At 43.3% G+C, this 21,600-nt stretch overlaps 1 protein-coding gene across 6 annotated transcripts; it reads right to left on the bottom strand.

Annotated features, from left to right (window-relative positions):
- Nucleotides 1-11,423: 11,423 nt before the first annotated feature.
- Nucleotides 11,424-21,594, bottom strand: DDIAS (DNA damage induced apoptosis suppressor). 6 transcript variants are annotated; one of them, XM_086739657.1, is made up of 6 exons: nt 21,296-21,594; nt 21,018-21,122; nt 19,048-19,176; nt 17,307-17,468; nt 16,038-16,155; nt 11,424-14,221 (listed from the first exon to the last, which is right to left on the bottom strand). In XM_086739657.1, the coding sequence occupies exons 3-6, from the start codon at nt 19,158-19,160 to the stop codon at nt 11,663-11,665; spliced, it is 2,952 nt and encodes a 983-aa protein (XP_086595783.1). In that variant the 5' UTR covers nt 19,161-19,176; nt 21,018-21,122; nt 21,296-21,594; the 3' UTR covers nt 11,424-11,662. The 6 variants fall into 6 exon arrangements, with proteins under 6 accessions (XP_086595783.1, XP_086595785.1, XP_086595786.1 ...); XM_086739659.1 differs by having other exon boundaries at nt 21,361-21,594; XM_086739660.1 differs by lacking the exon at nt 21,018-21,122.
- Nucleotides 21,595-21,600: the final 6 nt, after the last annotated feature.

Here is a 21,600-nt window from a genome sequence, read left to right as displayed (position 1 = left end):
GATGGCTCCAGCTGCATGGCAACGTAGCAGAATATGACATGGTTTAAATTTCATTTTTCTTGCAGTGTCTGGAGCAGGTTAGGAAAAGGAGAGTTGCACCAGTGCTTCATGTGATGCAGAACGTGAGCTGTTGCGTTTCCTTCTATGGGAAACTAGAGCAGCCTTTCTTGAAGAAGATATTGAAGAGATCAAAATCTCTCTTACAGAACAATGTGTTTGGTCCTTTTCAAAATTAAAGAAAATTATGGAGAAAAAAACCAAAACAAGCGACAATGAACAATGACCCTGGACTACTCTGGCAATCTTCTGGGCTGCCAGCAAGCGATCTCTTAAGACATGTATATAGCGTCTGCCCGTGCGTCTTCATGGAGGACTCTGGTGTTTGAAACAGTGTTATGTCTCTCATCTACAGGCACTTTCATGAACATGGAATTAAAAAAAAAGTTACATATATCAACATTTTAAAGATTTCAGAAGACATGGATACAGCTCAGTTGCTCCCTTTGGTGCTAGCAGTTCAGCAAATATTCCATAGACCAAATGTAGTCTTACTACATGACTGTCCTTTGAATGTGTAACTTAGACTCATTAGGAAAAAACACTAATAAGCACTGTTCATTAAAAAAAAAGAAAAAAAAAAAGTCGTTACCTCTTTTTATAGGCCTGAACATAGTGGGAAAGGACTGTGCTTCTTTGATATCCAACACAGGATGAAAAAACCTACCAGAAAAAAAAAAAGAAAATTAACTATCCTTCCTCTAATTAGTAATATTCTAATGTAAAAAACTTAGCTTTGGGAAACATTAATGGTGGAGTTGGAAAAAGTGCACCAGACACGACAAAAATCTTGTGCGTGAGCATGGATTGTGTATGAGGGCTCAAAGAGAGCACGGTTTGAAGTGGCAGTCTGCAGTCTGTCTGGCTTAAAAATAAAGCTTGTAGATACAGTTCTTGTTGAAAGGCAGGCGTACAATTTTTGTAGAGGGTTTTTTTTTTTTTTAATGCCAAGTGGAAACAGCAATGGGTTGCAAGTGGTATCGTTCTGTGTCTGACCCATCCAGCGCTCTCCTTGTGGAACTGCTCTCCAAGACGCTCTTGAAGGTATCTTCTTGGCACCTAGTCTCTCTGCTAGAGTAGCTTTCAGGTTCAGGGCTCTAGAGTCATTTAATTCACTTGATGCTTTGTACTCTTAATCCCAGCCTCCACCGTATGTGTAACTGTTTAGGCAATTTCTTTCTACAAAAGCCCCTGAAGTGGAAGCACTATGGAGTTTGCCATGTCGTTACACCTCTAGTGCCGTATGCGAATAATGCGTTGCAAATTTACGTGTTGATCTAAAAGTAAAATTGGAAGGTTGAGAATGCACACATGAAAAATTATTTGCAGAAGTTTGAGTTCAGTTTAGGTAATCTGGATGAATCTCTCCTGGCAATTACATGGCTGTGATATGCTGTAATTTAGAGTTAATCGATTTAATAGCATTTGGCATTTACTGAAGATTACAACACAGCTTTTGTATTGAGATAAAAAGCTGCCAGTAAGTACTTCTTGAAAAGCATAACAATAAAAAAAAAAAGGCATTTAAAATGCTTTTTCACATTTTCCTGGAAAGACTTCTTTGGGCTCTATTACTTGCCTTTGATCTGTAACGAGGAGCTGGCTCTATGTGTCAGAGGGTGGACTGGTGTGTCATATCGCCATTTTTAGTATTTTATTGCTTTTTTAGGTCACTTTCTTCTTTTACGACTAGTGGTGAAAAGGAAGATGTAGATGTTGTGGTACAAAGCTTGTTTGTCATTTAGGTAACACTTAGCGAAGTGCTGCTGTAAGTGTGAGATGTTGGGGGGACATGTCATCTGCTGTACTGGTCCTGTTCAGTCTCTGCTCGTGGTGTAATCCAGAGGATTTAGAAATGCGTGGGACTCGGTGGCTTCTGCTCTGCTGGACCATGTGGTCCAGCCTGTGCTGAAGAGCAGTGTCTTTCTTGAGCATTCCCCAAATTGCCAAGTGCAGCCTCATTTGAGCTTGTGAAGACCACCCAACTCTCAGAGAGCTGATTCTGCGCAGCTTTTTAGAGCAGTGCTCAGTGTTACATGTAGGGTAACTCTCAAGTTAAAAAATCAATATTACATATATTTAATTTGTAAAAGCTGTTACTCTCCAGATGCTGGACTCGTCAGCGTATAATTGATAACAAATAGGGCAGGGGTGTTTGGAGTTAATCAAGGAAGAAGGAGACTGCTCCTAAAACCTGTGGGTTCCTCAGCCTGACTTCCAAAAGCATCAAAGCTGGGCAGATACTTTTCGTTCCTGCTCGGTACTGCTATAAATGCATTTTACAGTGCTCCTTGCATCACTTCTGGAGGTTGAATTCTAACATATTATCATGGCTGAACAAGCTGAATAGCAGAAACTGTTAACTTTATATTCTTGGATATTCACTTTGAGGTTTCGAGAAGGCGAAGTCTCTTTTTCCAGTGCTTTCCTAACCTGTAGGTTATTCTGGAGACTAGCTGCCTACTAGCAGCCTCCAAGCGTTGGTTCTTTTTATTGCAGGCAAATGTTCTCCATGTAAGGACTCCACCTCCAGACAGTGATGTGCTTTTACAGCGGGGTGGAGTGCTGCAGTTGGGCTGATGTTACAGTGAAGTATCTGACTTCTCCAGGGACAAATCTGAACTGATTCCTTTCAAGTTTTATTCTCTCTAGACTTGAAAACTTGAAAGGAAACAATGGTGACGTGCAACATTTTATAAGGTCATAAGCCAAAGCTGTAGTTGGAAACTCACCTCTCTTTCTGCAGTTAACAAACATGCTCCTGTTGAACTTGTGTTTTATTGTAGTCACCCCTTTGCAGGAATTATTTCTGTACACCTTCAAATATTTCTCTAGTTCATACAGCCCACTTCTCCTTGTAGTGTTGAGGGCTCATCTTCTCTTCTACACAGCTTCCCAACCAGAAGAGCAGCTTTATGAAGTGCTAATGACAACTTAGTGGTGTGACACAGTGATCAAAGTCTTGAAAAATAAAAGGAGATTTTAAAAAAAATACAAATCCCAGTTATCTGACAATCATCTCCCCAATGATGGCTAACACCTCTCTAGATGAGTGGATTTTTGAGAGAACTGTCAGTAAAAGCTGGGTCGAGCATCCAAAAGCCATGCAGAATTGATGTAATGGAGCCAAATATGACTGGAAATGTTCTCTACTGTCAAGAAAGCAAGGCATTGCTTCTAGTGTGGTTGCTAGATCTGGATGGATTTTCAGGGTGATGTATTCAGTCATGGAGTAATTTTGGGTGAATATTAATTTTTATAGTAGTCCCATAATGAGACCTTTTCTTGAAATTTTTTAGCACAATGAGTAGCTCCAAGCAGAAGCCAGCGTTGGATGGTCAACAGATGTTTGCAGAGATCAGTACAAGCATCCCTTTAAAAGGGGATAGTCTAAACTCTGTTTTCCAGTTCAGCCACTGATTCAGTCAGGCTGGTCTCTCGTAAACCATCAGATGTTCTGTGCTTCAGATCACTGCGTGTGAAGTACTCGCGTTTTGCATTGGATAATTACACTGCAAATTTGCTGGGACAAGCCATGACTCCATTCTCTTCCTATTTGTGTTCCCTATGAAAGACCAAGTGCTAGGGGGAAAAAACAAAACAAAACAAACCACCCAAAATAAGACCCCTTCAGGTCAAAGAGTTATGAAGGAAAAAGTGAAATTATGAATCCTATAAAGGAGGAGATGCTGAGTGCCTCTTCCTAGCTCCAATAATGAAGTCTTGATTTGATCTAGAGGTAAGTTGTTTCAGCATGCAGTCAGACACCTGCATGTGCTGAATGCTAAATGGCTTTGTGATCATTATTTAATGAAAACCACACATGAAAAATTGTCAGGCAAGATGCTTTGTTCTTTGCTGTAGAAGACATGAAGCAGCCCTTGAAATCTGTCAGCCTGCTGGTGCTGTTTGTCTTTTTGGAAATAGCTGTGTTGGTGACAGTTGGCTCCCGCTAGTCTAGGTTTAGCGGTTAATGGCGATTGAATTCCCTCAGCATCAGTAGTAGCAGCAGCAGACTGAGGCTGACACAGGAGACGGTGATTTGAAAAGAGGGAAAGTCGAAATGAGTGCTGCAGAAGCCTGGTGGGTGCACACGCTTGGGACAAGAGGCTTTCCTCGGCTTTTGCTGACAAGGGATGCAATTCGTTCTGGTCAGACCCACTGGGTTTTGCCTTGTTTGTGATCCCTAAGGATCTGCTGTTTGTTCAGCTGCTTTTCCACTTGTCTTCTCTTTTCCCTACGAAGAACTGTCTATGAATCGGGCTGAAATGTTGAGCTGGCATGATTACCCCAGCCCTTTCCTGGCTGTGGGGCAGACGGTGTGCTATTGCCCTTTGTGCAAGGGGGAAGATGGCTGTGTGGAGCAGAAAATGCAAAGTAGAGGGATGCTTCTGCTAAAGATTTCCTCAGTCCTATCCTCTTTTTAATAAATGCATCTGTGACTTAATTTTTTATTGCTTTGGACTTCAAGGAATGCTTTGAATTTTAATCTCTTCTGAAATTCCTCTGCATTCTTTTGCTTTCAATATCAAAGCACCAAATATCCTTACACAGGTTGCTCCTACCAACAAAGACCTTTTTGAGTTAATTCAGTTACATAAAGGTGTTTCTAGAGGACACTTTGTAAATTCCTAGTGAGCAAGTATGAAAGCTCTCTGAAACGTTGAGGTACGTAAGGGCTCACCAGAAAACCCACTGGAGCCAAAGGAAATACTCTAATCAATTCTAGTAGTGAAAACCCTGCAAAAGATGAAATATAAAAAGATTTTCTTCCTCCATTTATAAACTTTATTTGCTTATCTGAAGAAATTTGGCTCTTGACGCCACCCTTTTCTGTTCCATCAACTCTGTCCTCTTGTTGTTGTGGGTAGTAATTGTTCTAGTTTCTTTTCAAAAGCAGCAAAGGATCATAATTTTGAAGGACAGTCTTGTCTTCTCATGATGATGAGTGAGAAGACTGAGCTTTCCTGCTTGTGAGTAGTGCGTCCTAAGCAAAGCAGCCTCAACTGGAACCGGTTGTGTCTTTGAAATGTGATCGTCCACTCGAGCTGCACTTCAGTGTACCGTAAAGGTTACAGATCTCACATCTGCCTCGCTTCAGGGTTTATCTTGGCTAGGAAAACAGACAACAGGGTAATCACGCTGACTGTGATGCAAGGCTCCCAAAGTAGCCCGCTGCCTTGCTCTCACTGCACCTCACTAATCGCCGCCTCGCTAAACCGCCCCAAAGCCTCCTTTGCGGTGCTGTGCTATATCCAGCCTCGGAAATTGCCGGCTGTCATCGCCCGTGGGTGCCGTCCCACCCTTTCCCCTCATGTGAATGAGCTGTAACTTAAACCAGGACTAAAAACTCTGCTGTGTGCATTGAGGATGTTTGGTTATTTCCAAGTGGGAGCTGCAGACCCAGGAAAAAAACTCACCTCTAATGCTTGCCCCTCCAAATCCGGTCAGCTGGGTAACTGGGGAAGGATAACCCAGACACAGCAGAAAATGAGATGGCAATGAGTGCAATTTAGGCTGTAAATGTTGTCCGTGAAAAATGAGACTGGTTTGAAGAGTAGAGCCAGGGGTAGCAGCTCAGCTCATCTGTCTGGATAAAGAGGAGCTGGCTGTGCTGTGCTCAGAGGTTGTCTCTGTTTTCACATTAATAACGAGCTAGTACCGCTTTCTGGATGGGACCACACTTGTGGAACCAGTTATCCTTTCCCAGCAAGCTCAGAAGATAATTTTAGCTCTGTTTAGTGCTACAATTCAACTCAAGAAGCAGATGCCACCTTTACATTTGCCCCTTTGATTTTTCCACTCCCGCTTGTCTGGGGGCAGTGTTCCCAAGGACGTGTGCGCTGGTGAGCGCACCGTGGTGGTGTCCCCACCGAGCGTCTTCTGGAGTCCAGCCCTGGTCCGCAGGCACCTGACATGGCCAAAATCTATGTCAGTCATGGTTTTAGCTGTGCATGGTTCCCTGGGGGAGAGGGGATGTTGGAAGTACTCTTACGCTTTCACAGGCACTGATCGTGGGCTCTGGAGTGTCGTGAATGCAAACCTCGGAGCTTTTCAAAGCCTGATTCCTCTAGTACCTTTCATCCGTGAATCTGCTCCTCCCCAGTACTGCTCGTGCCTCGGGCACCGTGGAGGTCTCAGACTGGAAGCAATCCTGATTGTGTGACCCATGGGATCCAACTCCTGCTTTCGCTGGCAGGAAGAGCATCCGCGGCTCATCTTCTGTGCCGCTTCGAGTTTCTTACTATGAACATAAACCTAACTAATTCGATAAGCCCATTCTCAGCCAGGGCATCCTGTAAGGAATGTTTCCCTTCTTATGGGACCAATACGAGAGATTCGATGTTAAGAATCACGAGGGGTTTGGTGCAAGTGAGTAAATCTTCAGTGAGCAGGCGGATACTGCTCTCCGTCCGGGGAGACTTGCAGCCATGTGGAGGAGGAGAGTCATTCCCAGCTGTCGCTTGGGTCGTGGTGTAAATATCTCCAAGGGTCATAGGCACAAACTTCAGTAAACGTAACAGCCGCAGCATCCGCAGCAGCCAAGACTTTGTGAAGGGGGAAGTGGAGGAGAGGGCAAGGCTTTGACATTTTAATGGAGTGAGAAGAAAATGTTTGGTCTATGGCGGGGAGAGCTGCTGTGATTTCAGGCGCTGCCGTTGCCTCAACTCCCGCAGACTGTTTGGAAGCAAGCTGTACCGCTGGCTTCCAGATGCAGTCAGTGGTAAAGGGGAAAAATGAACTTAAATCAACGTTTTGGGGGAGAAAAGGCCATCTAATGAGAGTACAGAAGAAGCCCAGCGCTTGTTGCTGTGCTGGTTTGGAATGACAAGTATATCTCCGGATATCAGGGAAGCAGTTTAAAATGTGCCGTGGTTTTTAGCATAATAAGATGTGCTGCAGATATGTCACATCCATTTTATTCCCCACAGCTGTTTACAAAAGGAAAAAAAAAAAATAAAAAGCCCTGAGATTGGAGCTGCTGCAGTCACTCAGCTGTCAGTATGGGACAAGGCTCTTTCTGCTCCTCTTTTATTTCCACTTCACTCCGTTCTGCTGCACGAATTTGGCTGTTCTGTGAATTTGCAGCTCATGAGATTTTTTTTTTTTTTTTCACGCTGCCTTTGATCTATACAGAAAGATTCACCCAGCTCTCATTTGAATTCATTAATATTTTGAGTAGGCATTTTAATTTCATGTTTACTGGCTTGTTTCCCTTTGTAGCGTTATCTGACTGACGCGTTCATTGTGCTCTGCGTTACCTTTAGGTTTTTGACTCTAAAATGTTTCCTCTTTCCTGAAAGCTGTGATCACTTTGAGAGATGTTATAAAGGCATCTTCATTTCCTCAGAAGAAAACCTGAATTACTCTCAGCTTTGATTACTAGCAAGTCAATATTGAAGCACGTAGTCGTCCTTACAGCATGAACAAAGTACTTTTTATACCATCAACTGTAGCTTGAATTGTAGTTTAAAAGCCTGCTTAAGCACTGAAAGCAGTGTTTTGTTTGCAACTTCCATGCCAGGGAAGTCACAGCATTAAAGGGATTTCCTGCGTTGGAGCTTTTCCCACAAAGGTCTGCTGTCTTTTCCCCAACAATTGTAAATTTAGCACAATGTACAGAATTTTAGCGAGAACCCCAATTCCTAAAGAGGTGGCCGGAAGGGTGAGGAGAGGACGCGTTTCCTGTTGACCAAGCACAACCATTTCAGTGGAGAAAATGCACTACGCCGGCCAGACCGTTGATCTGGAGCTGCTGGGGTGGTGCTGCCTTTGGGAAGGGCATAGGTGTTAGCAAAGCCCCAAACTGTGAATCATGGACTGTCAGAAGCGTTTGGCTTGTCTGGTTTGTAAGTTTCTGTTGTCAAGTGTGGTGCAGTGGGGTTGAGAAAGGAATGTGTTTGGGATGACCAGGATGATGAATGTATGATGCTTCATGTTTATTTGTAATGTCCTTTTTATACTTAGAAATTGCTTACATATGTATCTGTATGTAAATAAATGTTTAATCCTTTCCACTTGGTGTTTGAAGTGTTTGATTTGTTTGTTGTTTTTTTTTTATTTGAACTGGAAAGCAAAGTTGTCTTAAAAGTATGTACCAGACAGGTTCACTTGATGTGATTTGATATCAGACCAAAAAATGAATGCCTCTGGAGGATTTTCTGCTTGGGTTCAGCACACCAAGCCTCTCACAGCATTAGGACCTCACAAAAAAAGCAAACGTAGAGCTGCTGTCCATGGGAGCAATGTCTCTTTGCACTAGAACGGAAGAAAAAATTATTCAAAGCAAGAGAGATCGTAGTGAAGTTTGAAATGCTGGCATCAGTCACTAGAGGGTGGCCTTTGACAGAGGTACCATCTTCACTCAGCTCCTTGCAAACATGTAGTTGGTTAAACTCCTGTCCTCGCAAGATGTTAGGTGTGTGTTGGTGAAGATTATGGTGGATGCTTCGGCAATCTTTTATTCTTTGTCCCAGTGCCTTTTTGGTTTTTAATGCTAGTTCTTTTCAGCCTTCAACTTGCTCTTTTCATGCTTGTAGAACTCCACTGGAGTTCCCCAATGACCTGCCTCTTTAGGGGCCTAGAATCCTTTTGGACAAAATCTCCCATTTTAAGCCTTTAGTCTCTTGGTCAGTATATAAAGTCTGTGCTCTAACTCATTCTGGGCATCAGGTTTCCTCCCCTGTGCTCTGCTCTACATCAAAGACGACTTCTGCTAGCGCTTACACGGATAAATGAGCTGTGAAGCTTGAAGACACCATGTGTCTTCTATTGCCTCTTCCGCTGACCTTGGAGCTCCTTCCTTGGTAAAAGTCTGACATGAGGGCTGGACCATCTGCTCTGTGTTCCCCAGGAAGCTGCCAATTTGAGTCAGTGATAAAATAGAGGTGTTTGGAGAGGGAAACGTCCCTGCATGCATTTAGGTAGGCAAAGGAAGAGGAAGAAAACATCCTTAAAACTTGGACAGCTTGGGAATTGAGCATTTCCTGAAAGTAGAGGGCTGGAGTGTGTTGCCTGTAGCGGTGATGGCTGGAGAAGCCAGACCAAGCTTCTCCTGGGGAAAGGTAAGGGGCAGGTGAAGAGTGGCTGCTCTTCCTTGCAAGGAGCTTGGAGCAGGGGGATGTGCAACCTCCTCCTTGCTCAGCAAGTGTAGGAGCAAGGCTGTGCAGAAAGCCTGTGCCAGGCTTTGCTGAAAAAAAAACTGCCCAGGGGAAGAAATGCAAGACTGGCAGATTACAGGAGCAAAACCAAGACGGTTCACTGCCTCTCCTCCATCTTCTCATGTACAAAGTCTTCCTACAGAGCACTTGGGGAGCTGTGCCCAGAAGATGTCATCTTGCTGACAGGGCTCTGTCACACAACAGTACTTTTTGGTCTCTGCTATGTGTGCAGTCCTCGCACACAAAGCACAGGAGATCTGACTGCCCTGCATTAATTTCAGTGGCATTGTACAGACAGTCCTACCTAATTTAAAATCTAATCTTGATTTATGGGTTTCTATGCATAGGGAATCAACCACAAACCCAGTATGCATTTTTCAGGAGTTTTATTACCTTCAGAATTAAACATGCTGAGCTTTATACTTTTTGTACAAGCTTGTAATTATAATCACATCAGCTTGCACCAAAGCTATCACTTACCGTAGCACGTGGATGAATTCACCGCTGAATAAAATCCCTCAGGCTGGACAAAACATTTCATGTCAAGATGCTGCCAGGTATATGACGTAGAAGTTCTGGCAGTGTTTCAGTGCTAGCAGCATCAAGTCTCTGGTGGATCACTTGGAACCGGTCTGACCCCCGTGATAAAGTGGGTGTTTGTCCAGTTCATCACAAGGGAGTGCTTAAAGAGCCAGTGATACTGCAGTCTCATATTATGTGGGATGCTGTAGCAGAAACAAGTAGTTTCATGCTTTATTTGTTTGAGCACTGGTATCTTAAAACCCTTATTGCCTTCCCTGTGCTCTGTGATTTGGATATGAGTAACGTTGTCTTTCCCTTTATTTCTTCTGCATAAGCCATCAACGCAGATCTACCATTTCCAAGCAGGCTACATTTCTTACTCCTTTGCCGCTTGCCCCTAACATAGATTCACCAAGTAGGATTTTATTTGCAATAAATAAAATATTTTGAACAGGCATGACATCGGTAAACACAGGCGGAAACGCAGGCTTGACCACTTGGCTCACCCTAGAGCCCTGCACTGTCCTGCCTGAAGCACCCCTGGTGCAGCGCTGGTGCTGTGATTTGCTATCAAGTGCAGGGCTAAAGCTCAGCTGGGGAAGCCAGCAACAGCTTATAAAGTCAATACATCGTCATCTGTTACCGTCATGTCCCCTTGGCTGTGGCAAGAAGCCCTGCAATAGGATCTTACAGCACAGCACTGCCAGGCTCTGCCGTGGCAGCTTAGGCCGGTGTCACTGGCACAGCATCTAAGAAGCGACTCCACTCACAGGTACAATGCTTGCAGTTACTGTGGTCATCAAATTGTTTAACTCTGCTTCCCTCCCACTTTTTTTTTTTGCTATAATTGGATGTTGGGGTTTTGTTTTTCTTCTGTTTATGTCCAGGATCCAGGGCCCACAGGGATCTAGGCTTGGGTCTGTGAGAAGAGACCTCAAGCCCCTTGCCACCACCACCTACTGTTGCAGCATCCTTAAACACCGGGAGGAACATTTGTGTTGTGCTTGAGGATCTTGCTTAGCCGGACAGCAAGGAGAAAAGATGGTTTGCTGGTTAAAACCTTCTGGTGATACCCAGAGCTAGGCTCCATGCTCTCTTAACAGTGGGCAAGTCTTTGAACCGTGCCCCAATTTCCTCAACTGTAAGTAGTGAAAAAAAACCAAACTAAACCAAACCAACGCCACCTGCTATAGAAAAACTTTTTTTGTGAAGTAATTTACCTGTGCAGACTTGCTGCATAGCCATGAGGAACTGTTTTCTTCATCCAGCCTACAGGAACGCCTGCAGCCTCAGCACACCCGTGCCCTCAGTAGGAGAGGCTCTGTCTCACTGATCACCTGCTCAGCTGCAGAGGCACGTGAACATAAATATTCTTCTCCCTCCCGTCCCTCAGTGAGAAGTGCATTTGATTACAGTGTGGAACTTAGGGTAGAGACCAAGAAACTGAAGTCTTGTCTCTAGTCTCAATGTAAATGGTGCATATTCATTTTACATCTCCATCCTAGGATCCCAAAGGGGCTTAAAGATGAGGCTCCCATAGGAGATACGAAATTCTTTGATGAAAACTTGGCCCTTCTCCGCAGACAATCACTAGGCAAGAATCTGGAGTGGACATGGACTCCAGAGGCTCTTCTTGAGACACCTCACCTACCTGTATTGGATAAGTGAGACCTATTAAATGCACACATTTACAAAAGTTTTTATTGCACAGTTCAAAGTTAATTTACAATAAAGTAACTGCAAATTCTGCTTTTCCCCATCTCTGTGCTACAAAGCTCTGCAAATAAACATAACTCATCTTTGGAAGACCAGGAAGTATATAAATAATTTAACTGTTTTAGCTCTTTTCTTCAACTGGTTCCTTCCACAAAATCTTAAAAGTAATTCATGCTAAAGCATAGAAATGTCTTTTTTTTTTTTTCTCAGTATTTTGACTTACTGGAAAAAGGGCTCCGTGCCCGGAAGAACAACTCAGGAGACCAGTCAGTTGCCCCTTCCAACATACCCCCTGAATAATTCGCACTTGAGAGGAGACTCTTGCCTTCTGAAGGGGAGCAGGTTTCCAGGACTGTATTGTTTAAAAACAAGGCCTTGGTGACACCTGCAGACACAGGAGTTCTGAGCATGCTGGCTGCATTCCCAGGGTTTAATTTCTCTTTTCTGAAGGATATATCATTTTCACTCTTCTCTTTGCTTTCAGAAATAGGGTTCCTGCCAGCGTGCCCACAGGTCGATTGCAGGTCAGTAGCCCAGCAAACTCTTTTTAAGGTTAAAGATGCAGCTGGTTTCAACCTTTTGTTTGCAGATGGAGGGATCCACTCCTCAAAGTCGGCAGGCAGCTGGCTGTTGAGGAACTCCTGTGAAGCAGAGCCGTAACTTTCTCTGTCTTCCCTGGTACTTGGCCTTTCCCGTTTCACTAACCTGCCAGTAAGCTGCTGCAACAGAGTGTTTTGGAAGGAAGACCTAGACCGCTTCCCTTTGGAATGGACTTCAGTGGGATTTTTAGGGGTGAAGATGGTGACAAGAGAGCTTCTTTCCCCAGCAGGCCACAGTTTCTGGAGAGGTTTTGTCATAGGAGTTGACTGTGAATAAGGAACAAAGTCTTGAGCACTAACTGAATCGCATTCTGAATCACAAAAGCAGGAAGTTACTGGTGTACTGTGCTTACTAAAAGCAGGAGAGGATCTACGTAGGGATGAGCTCGGTTTTGACCAGTTACAGGGAACATCTCCAGGATAAAGCACCAATTCAGGAGCTGTCACCTTTTCTGTCAAAGTATCTTCCTGTATCAAAGAATTACAGGATTTACTTGAGAATTCTACAGGGTTTGCTACCTCTCTTGCACTGGCATCAAAGAGATCAGCAGAAGCATTGTAGCTGCCTTCAGGAAAGTTATTGTTCCACAGCATCTCTCTCCTGTAAACACTGTTGAAGGTGTTTTCTGACAGTTCTATCAATGGTTTTAATTCTCTTTTACCTATCTTTCTTGTATTGTTGGGAGTTGCTGGATCAAAGTCCCACGCCCCTGTGAATGCAAGACCTGTTCTTTGGCTGGGTGTAGAAGAATTTTCTTTGTTTTCACAGCCAGCTAAACAGCTGTAAAGTGCAGAGTGCATACATGTAGCTGCCTTGCTCCTTTTTGAACAGGAGGTTTCTCCATGTTCAGCAGTACACTGCAGGCTAATAAAAGACCAAGCTGACTTTGAAATGTCAGTATTTGCTGCTTTGGACTGCACAAATCTGCCCTCAGAAACAGAAGACTCTGATATAACTGGCAAGGACTGTGACAGAATAGGTAGATGAGAGTTAGGTATAAAGCAAGATGCTCTGCATTCCTTGTCAGCTGAAGATAAAACACGAGATGAAGACTCACATTGTGACACCTCATCGCTCAGAAGATTTGCATTCGAGTGAAGACAAGCAAACAGCATGTTCTCCCAACTATCATTCTCTGCTGGTGGCAAGAGCCTCCCCGAAACGCTCGCTTCAGGCAGATCACCAGCTACTAGGGTTTGCCTGGGATATGATTTGTTAAGAATTACACCCAACTTGCTACTTTCAAGAAGGCCACGTTTGCCTGTATCAAGGCTGGGTGATGTTACAACACTCTTGCCATCTTCTATTCTGGCTAAAAATTCATTTAGGCTTTCTGAGAACGGGAGCTCATCCCAAAGCACAGAGTCTGTCCAAGACACTCCAGCTACATTTACACGATTAGAAGATGAGGAATCTCTCTTGTAAAAAAGGGAGTTGTGGGATTTTTCTGGGTAAGAATAATTTCTACTATTAGTCTTTGGGTAAATGCCTTTTACCCCAAATTCTAAGGGATATTGTAACAACCTGGAACTGTTTCCATGTGAATACTCAGTCTTTGAAGAGGATACTTCCTCTAATTCATCAGCTGCAGAGATACTGTCAGCCCGACTACGCTGTGAAGTCAATTCATTATCCTCCTTGTTATCCCTTTCCTTCACAGAAGAGCTGCAAAACTGTGAATCCTGAAGAGTTTGATTGTTGAGGCTCACACTGCACAATTCTACAGAGACAGGCTTCCCCTCTTCTTCATGCTGTTCACTCACCAGCTTTCCCACTTCCAGAGTGGGAAAGTCTTCTGCTGTTACCCAAGCAACAGATGAAGTCAGGCTGAAGGACTGCTGCCAGAACCCTAAAAAACTTTCTCTGCCACTGCACTGAACAAAACAGGAGCTTCTACTCAGGCTAGACAAGCTGCTGACCTCACTGACAGGTTCATCTATTGGAGCTGAAGATGCATCAGGTAAGCATAAGCTGTTATTACAGCTCCTGAATTTTGCTGACTGCAAGAGTCGATGGAAGTAGCTGATAACAGTAAAGCCTGTAACAGCAGCATTTGGCAGGAAGATCTGGCAAGCTGTAAGGTTTTTTGTATTTCTATTAATTCTGGAACAGTTTTGCAAGATGCTGCTGGCAGCAGAACGCGCTCCATCCTCCCTTGCAAAACCCTGGGGGGAAAAAGGGGAAAAACAAAACAAGAAACTTTAGTACAATACTCTATTTTGTGATAGAAAAAAAAATTAAGGCATGTCTTAAGTCAGGCTAAAATTTAGGTCTCACTTTTTGTCAGGATCTGCAGGGAATAGAATACAGAACAGTCTGTCACACAAAGCAGTACTTCCTGGGAAACAAGCACTGGCAAGGGCTATAAAGGGCATCACAGCGAGAGGTTCTTTGCTCGTTGCAATTACGCGGAGTTTTGGAGCTAGAAAAACAACCAAGAATTCTAAGGACAGACAGAAAGTTTCTTCCTCTCTTTAGGGCACTGGGTGCTTCCGGGCTTCCTCCAGTGCAGCTCTGTGCAAACAGCTAGCTGCTTAGCGGCAAGGCTTTTCTTTGATCTAGGAGGCACTGAGCCGTACTTGAAGGAAAGGACTCTGGGTACCAGACACCTGGCTTGGCAGCTCAGCTCTTAAAGCCAGCGTGATAGGTTCTGTGTGCTATCTCTGTGCAAGGGAAATAAGCAACAACCTTTGTTGTCTCAGATTTATCTGGAGAGCAGTGCTTCAAAGGAGCTTCAGCCTCAATTCTTTATAGAACCTATTTCTACACAGAAATTACAGGTGAAAAGTGACCTTAGAAGTAGAGGGAATTATCTAATGTTTTGAAAAGTGGATAAACCCTTTTGCACCTCCCCTTTGAGGTCTGGCAATGCCAGAGAGGCCAAAAAGCAAATATAGCTGTCTTCAAATTTAACAACCCTCCTACTGCCTGAGCCTACACAAAAAGTTGAGGCTGAAGACTGTTAGCCAAGGACAAATACCCTTCTGGGTAAGGCTTTAAAAAGAATGTTGATTCAGAGTTTTGTATGGGATAGTGCAACTGTATGTATATCTGAACACAACTACACAGAAAATTCTAGGAGACAAAGGCTGAACAAACGGTCTTTGAACGCGTGTTCAGTTCTTGGGTGTGCATGAGCAGCAACAAGGCTGTTGATAGGTGGGATTATTTCCATTTGTAAAGGCATCAGACCTAGAGACCTGGTGAATGGTTCCAGTGAAGTAAAGTTAATCCATGAAGTCCTCCAACTTTTACTACTTAAGATGGTGTGCACTGGAAAAATCCCAGCTCTGATACAAACCTCATGGTAACCTGTGGGAGAGGAAAAACACCTGCCAGGTAGGATTTAGTTCACAGACTTCATAATATGAACAACTCGCACAAGCACCACTTGAAGAGAGCTTGGAAGACTGTTTCTATGGAAATATTACTAAGAACTAATATTTCAGAGTCTGTTAAACACATAAAAGAGCCACAGATGCATATGCTGAACAGCTGTACCTTATCAACATTTTAAAACACTCTCTTAAATCCAGAAATATCAAAATTCTGCAAGGGAATGTGTTTCTCCTTACATGTCAGACTCCAGGAGACTGTAGCATGGGAAAGGTAGGACAGCACTTGAAAAGACAGTCCGTTTCTCGCTTGAACTGTACGAGGCTTTTTTTTTTTTTTTACAGACTCCAAGCTGTTACTGCCATGCACAGGAGCTGGCACTGCTCAGGCTCTCTGAAAAGCAGCCCTGACAAGCTGTCAAGCTGACTACTGCCATTCAAGATGACTTTTGGATGCGACTCATTTAAAATAACACAAGAGTCTGGGAGAAGAGGAGTAGAATCCTTCCCATGTCCTAGCCCTAAATTTTCTCAAATTCCCAAATGACATTGTACATAATGCTTTCATAACTCAGTCTACGCCACCAACTGGCTACAAGCTAATGAAAAAACTCAGTATAAGAGAGTGATGTGGATTAAAAGTTACCTTCACTCCAAATATAAATCTTTTTCCGATGAAACAGGTTTCCACTGCTTGAACTAGTGCTCCTGGAGATGCATCTGTGTTTGTTTCTCCTGACAGCCGATTGAAATCTTGAACACACCTTGAGTAAAAACATATAGAAGTATTGTACCAACAGAGGAAGCCTTACACAGCATTTTAGCTGTAGCACACATGCTAAAGAGAAGATACTGTGGTAGCTTAAACTAAATATAGAATGAAAACAGGAAACCATGAACCTAAATTCAATGGTTCACTTCACAGAATTTGTTAGTGAAACAGAAGTAAACAAAACAACCACTTTGAATGGGTTTAATACACACACAACTTCAGGGTGTTCCCTGTGTGGCTGTGATTTTTGTATCAACACCATGACTGTACAATGCTGTCAGTATGCTGCTACTGCGTACACATCCTTTCTGCCCACATCTTTACAGTGACAGCAGCATCCACATCAAGACATGCTAATAACTCTGGTTTTCATAGCTGACAGTAGTACAGCAGCCTAGAGTAGAATGCCTTCCATGAGAATGTCGTTAATGCTGCTAATACAGGATTTTAAAAGTGTTCATCTTTGACCCAGTGATAACACAAGGCATTGGAAAGTAACAGAACAGAGAAACAAGTAGTGAATGTATCTGGATATCCCATCCTAGCAGTTTCACATATCAGAAAGTCTGAAGTTTATAATGTAGGTGGTCAGGCTCCGAGGACTAACAGGCTTTCTTAGGAATCCCTTCTTGCTAAAGGAAAAGCTGCTCACATTGAATTAAAGTCATAAAGTGCACACTTTAAAAAAAAATCCAAACTGTTAAAAAACTCAAAATCCAAAGGCTCTATTTCTTTAGATTCTTACTCTAAAATCTTGAGGAAACTATAAGTCTAAACCTCTGGAAAAGCCAGCTTACTTAGTAATCTGACATTAGACAAAGGAAATTCAATCATCTCAAATAAAGGAGGATAGACACGAGGAAGAAGTTCAGCCAACCAAATCGTGAAGCTCACTTAGCAGGTGGTAGTTGCCTTCAATAGACAAGTGGAGGATCTCTTAAGTAGAAGTAATCAGTCTCAAAATTTCAAGATTTCAGGAAGAAACCAGATTTCAGTATTTTCTCAAGGTGACAATACCAAGGAAATGCTGGAAGGGAGCACTTCAGCAGCTTCTTCCCACTCATCTCCCCACCATCCAAACTCAGTTTTTTTAAGCTGAAGAAAAAGCAGCAGCTGTATAGTTACAAACCATACATTCCTTACCTCTGCAGATTTTCCGCGGTGACTCCAAAGAATGGGTCTAAGCAACTTCCAAACACAGTAATGTCAAACAAATCATTAGTGTCAGCAATCTTCAGGGACAATCTATATCTGTAGCTTGCATCTTTAGCTTCACCTGTGCAGCCACATCTTAGACAGCTAAACCTGACAAAAGACAGTAAAAGGATAAAAAAAAAATTGAATACATGAATTTATGTTAATCACTGCTGAGGTAAGAACTTATCTACAGCCATAAGTATTACTAATACAATGTATCAAATATTCCATTACAAAACTGCAAGATTCTTCCTTATTCTTTACTCCTTGAGGCATTAATCTTACTGTAGGCTCAGCAAGGTGTCTGTTTTGTGACAGAATCCTTCCGGCTTCTTTAATGATTTATTAAATGCTAGCCTGCTGTGAAGTTGGAGAGAGGCAGCAGGTTTTGAATAACTTGTTGGGGAGTAATTCTGAATTCCCTGTACCTCTCTCTCTTTTTTTTTTTTTTTTTTAAACATTTGTCATGGTTTAACCCCAGTTGGCAAGCAAGCACTATGCAGCCACTTGCTGCCCCTCCCTGGGGAATGGGGGAGAGAATTGGAAAGAAAGGAAAACTTGTGGGTTGAGATGAAGACAGTTTACTAGGGCAGAAAAGGAAGAAATAGTAGGATTATTAATAATAAAAAATAGGGAAAATAAAATACACAAAACAAATGCACAATTTGTCACCACTCAAGGACCGATAGAGCCCGTCCCAAGCAGCAATTACAGAACAGAACCGAGGGCGATCTCAGAACGATCCTGAGAGGAAGCCAGAGCTGCCCACTGGCCAGCTCCTCTTATGCACCGAGCACGACATCTACAGTGTGGAATACTTCCTCTGGCCAGCGTGGGTCAGCTGTACTGGCTACATCCCTCTCAACTTCTTTCATCTGCACGTTAGCAAAACCTGGGAAGCTGAGAAAAATCTTTAATCTCTCAGCAACAACTAATAACATCAGTGTACTATCAATGTTCTTCACATATCAAATCCCATACTAAACCCCACACATGGAAGTTACTGGGAATAAAATCAGCTCCACCCCAGCCAAGACCAGAACAGCATTTCACTCTTGTTTGGGATTTTTCTTCCTGTAGCTCTGGTGTAATACCTAGATTTAAAAAAATCATCAGAAAGCAGCACTGTTATCTTTTAATTCAGCATCTGAAGCAACAGATATTCTTGCTTTTCAAAGTCAGCTCCTTCCATTTAGTGCTGACATTTGCTGCCATACTGTTCTGTGCGTCATAGATTTCCGATAACTGGGATTAAAAATGAAAGCTCATGTTTCTGGACACACAGTAAGTGGAAGAGTCACACCTGATGCATTGCACATATTTTGTAAGAGCAAATTTTAAAAATAAGACTTGATTCAGAGCGGCTTTCAGCCAACACTTTCCCATTTAGGACCAGCACTGAAAAACTGGACTGCAGGGGATGCGCTTGGAAGCTACTAACACGCATCATTTATGCTCCTAAACTGTCCTGGCCCTGAAGGCAACAGAACTCTTGATCCGTAACGACCTCCAAGGTGCCACTGGAATACAAAGATCTAAATAGAGATAAGTAACACAAATATCTGAAATCAGCATTTATTTCTATCATGGCTGGATTTTCACCGGTTTGTTTTAACTTCTGTTCAGCTCACAGAGATTCCCAAGGCCTCTGACAGTGACGGTTAATAACCCCCCAAACAGGACGTACCTCCTAGAATCCAGTATCAGCCTAGAAAAGCATTTTTGACAGGCCGGATAGACAAAGCAGGAGTTCTGGATGGAAATTACAGAGGCAGCCAAGAGTCCTCGCACACTATTCATGTGCTCGCAGCATCACCTGAAACAGGCAAGTCAAAAATGGTTCAAAGTTCTCATTTTATGACATGTTCGTATTAACTGCTTTTAGTTTGGCTGTTTGAACATTTTGAAAGGCAGTCCTCAGGAAACAATGATCTCTGTCTGAAAATGGTAGCCCAATTGAGTTAACATCTATTATTACCCTTAATTAACCCTTTAAGGAAAAAAAAATGAAATAAGAGGCAAGCAGCCACTATATTTGCACTTGGCACACCACTGCAGACAAATAATGCAAATCCCCACTTGTATTTAGGGAATCTTTATTACAACTATCCTTGAGCACAGCACTACCACAAGTGTGTTTCTGATTTTTTCCTTAATTTAGGAAAAAAAATAAAAAAATCACAACATGAAGTTAAAACTGGAAATGATTTTATGTGTGTAATTCTGCAAATGCCTTCAACACCAATGACTTTGAAAGGGGAGGATACTCAGAAAATCTCAAAAGGGCCTGCAATTGCAATTATATTCCTGCCCTTTGAGCCAAAGGGACAGCTCTACAGTGTTTATCACCAGTTTTGACATGGGGACATACGGAACCAACAAATAAATTATGAACTGAATATGTAAATTAAAAAAAAAAAACACATACTTTTCATCAGTGTTACGTTCCTGCAGAATTATCTTGCTTTTATTATTATTATACTGTCCAAAATATCATTTTTTTAGGAAACTCTCCCTGTTTTAGGTTAACTTTTTTCTCAACAGATGCTAGAAACAAGTAGACAAAATTACTCTAAAATACCTCAAATGATAGAGTTCCAACTTAATCACCAAGATGTGAATTAAAGGAGGCCTTATAAACCCTTTTTTGCAGAACCACTTTTGTCACAGCAGGAGCTACATACACATCTCTTTTCAGCATAAGCTGCAGAATAAACTCAGCACGGAAAGTGAATTTCGCATCTTCATCCCGTAACTCCCTCATGGAGGCGGAAGGCCAAGGAGATAAAGGAGCCTCAAGTACGGCTTTGGCGTTTAACAGCCGTTCAATAACCAGCAACGATGTTTTATTGGTATTTTGCCACAAACTAGTTCAAGTCACAGGCTATCCCTCTGCCCATTCTCAGCATTCTGGCAGAAACAAGATCTGTAACACGAGTACTAGACAAACGTGAGTGACTCTAAGCCATTTGGAGGCACACAAAATAATCATATATACATATATATGATTTCTATGGCAGAAAGGCCAGGAAAAGAGAGCCAGGAAGATGTAAAAGCTTTACTGGAAGGACAACCAAAATGAAAAATCTCTCATCAAAGCATGTATTAACAGAGACTCACTTGACCTAATACATTAAATGGTGTAGGCCTTCAATTCTTCCCGAAAGGGAACTATTTTGCTTTAGTTACAGTACAAGATACTGGTGAATAGTGCAAGTAAAACACACCAACACACACACAAAAAAGAAATAATAAAAGTTAAGTCTGGTTTCAGTATTGCCCAAGGAGGTGGACTTGGAGAAACCACCAGGTGCTTCACATGCCACCTGGTTTTCAAGTAAGAACTATCTAAATGAAGTATACTGTTATCTGCAGTTTTTAATAAAAGAAAAAAAAAAACCCCACATCCTGGAAAACACAGCCAATACTTCAAGTATTCCACTGGAACACGGGAGACAAAGTGTATCATGTAGGTACCACAGAAGTTCTGGTAAGAGCTCCCTTCAGAGCAAACGGACTCAGATCTACACCTCTCTTTCTCTTTAGTTGAAGTACAGAGCTCGTGATCTGCAGATAAGTTAAAAGAGGGCAGTACGAATAGATCTGGTTCACTTTATGATCTTTTAATGAACAAAACAAACCCCTGGACCCACATACCCAGCCTGGGAACCACACTGCACTCCAGCTCCCAAAGAGCTTTTCCTTCCAGCAGTCTCACCGAGATTTCCATCGGTGCCTGGTGCCCTCTAGCGAGCTCGTGGCCTAAGGAAAAAACAAAACAAAACAAAACAAACCCAGAACACATCAGAAGAGCCGTAACGGGTCCCACACCGCGGTTTTCACCCCTGCACCAGCAGCCTCCTCCCGCTCCAGCCCCGGGCGGCCAGGGCGCAGCACAAGGGCGCCGAGGGCCGGACGGAGCTGCTTAGCCTCACCCCGCCCCCGCCGCTCGTCCTGGCCGCTCAACGCCCAGGAAACGCTGCCGTTACTGAAGCGTTACCGCTCGGGCCTACTTCAGCGCCGTGATCCCCCTCTCCCGGATCCTCCGTCTCCCGGCCGCAGGGACCGCGCTGAAGCGCTGTCACCCGGGCAAGGGAACAGACAGGCGGCGGCTGCACCGCCTCCCCTCGCGGCCCTCAGGCCCACCCGGGAGAGAACCGCCGAAGGGCGTTACCGCGGCCGCGGCCCCACAGCCGGAACGACCACCGCGCCCAGGAGAAGCCGGAAGACGGAAGTCCAG

This window comes from Chlamydotis macqueenii, chromosome 1, assembly GCF_036417535.1.
Source record: "Chlamydotis macqueenii isolate bChlMac1 chromosome 1, bChlMac1.mat, whole genome shotgun sequence".
NCBI classification, from domain to species: domain Eukaryota; kingdom Metazoa; phylum Chordata; class Aves; order Otidiformes; family Otididae; genus Chlamydotis; species Chlamydotis macqueenii.
This window is presented reverse-complemented; position numbering and strand designations above follow the sequence as displayed.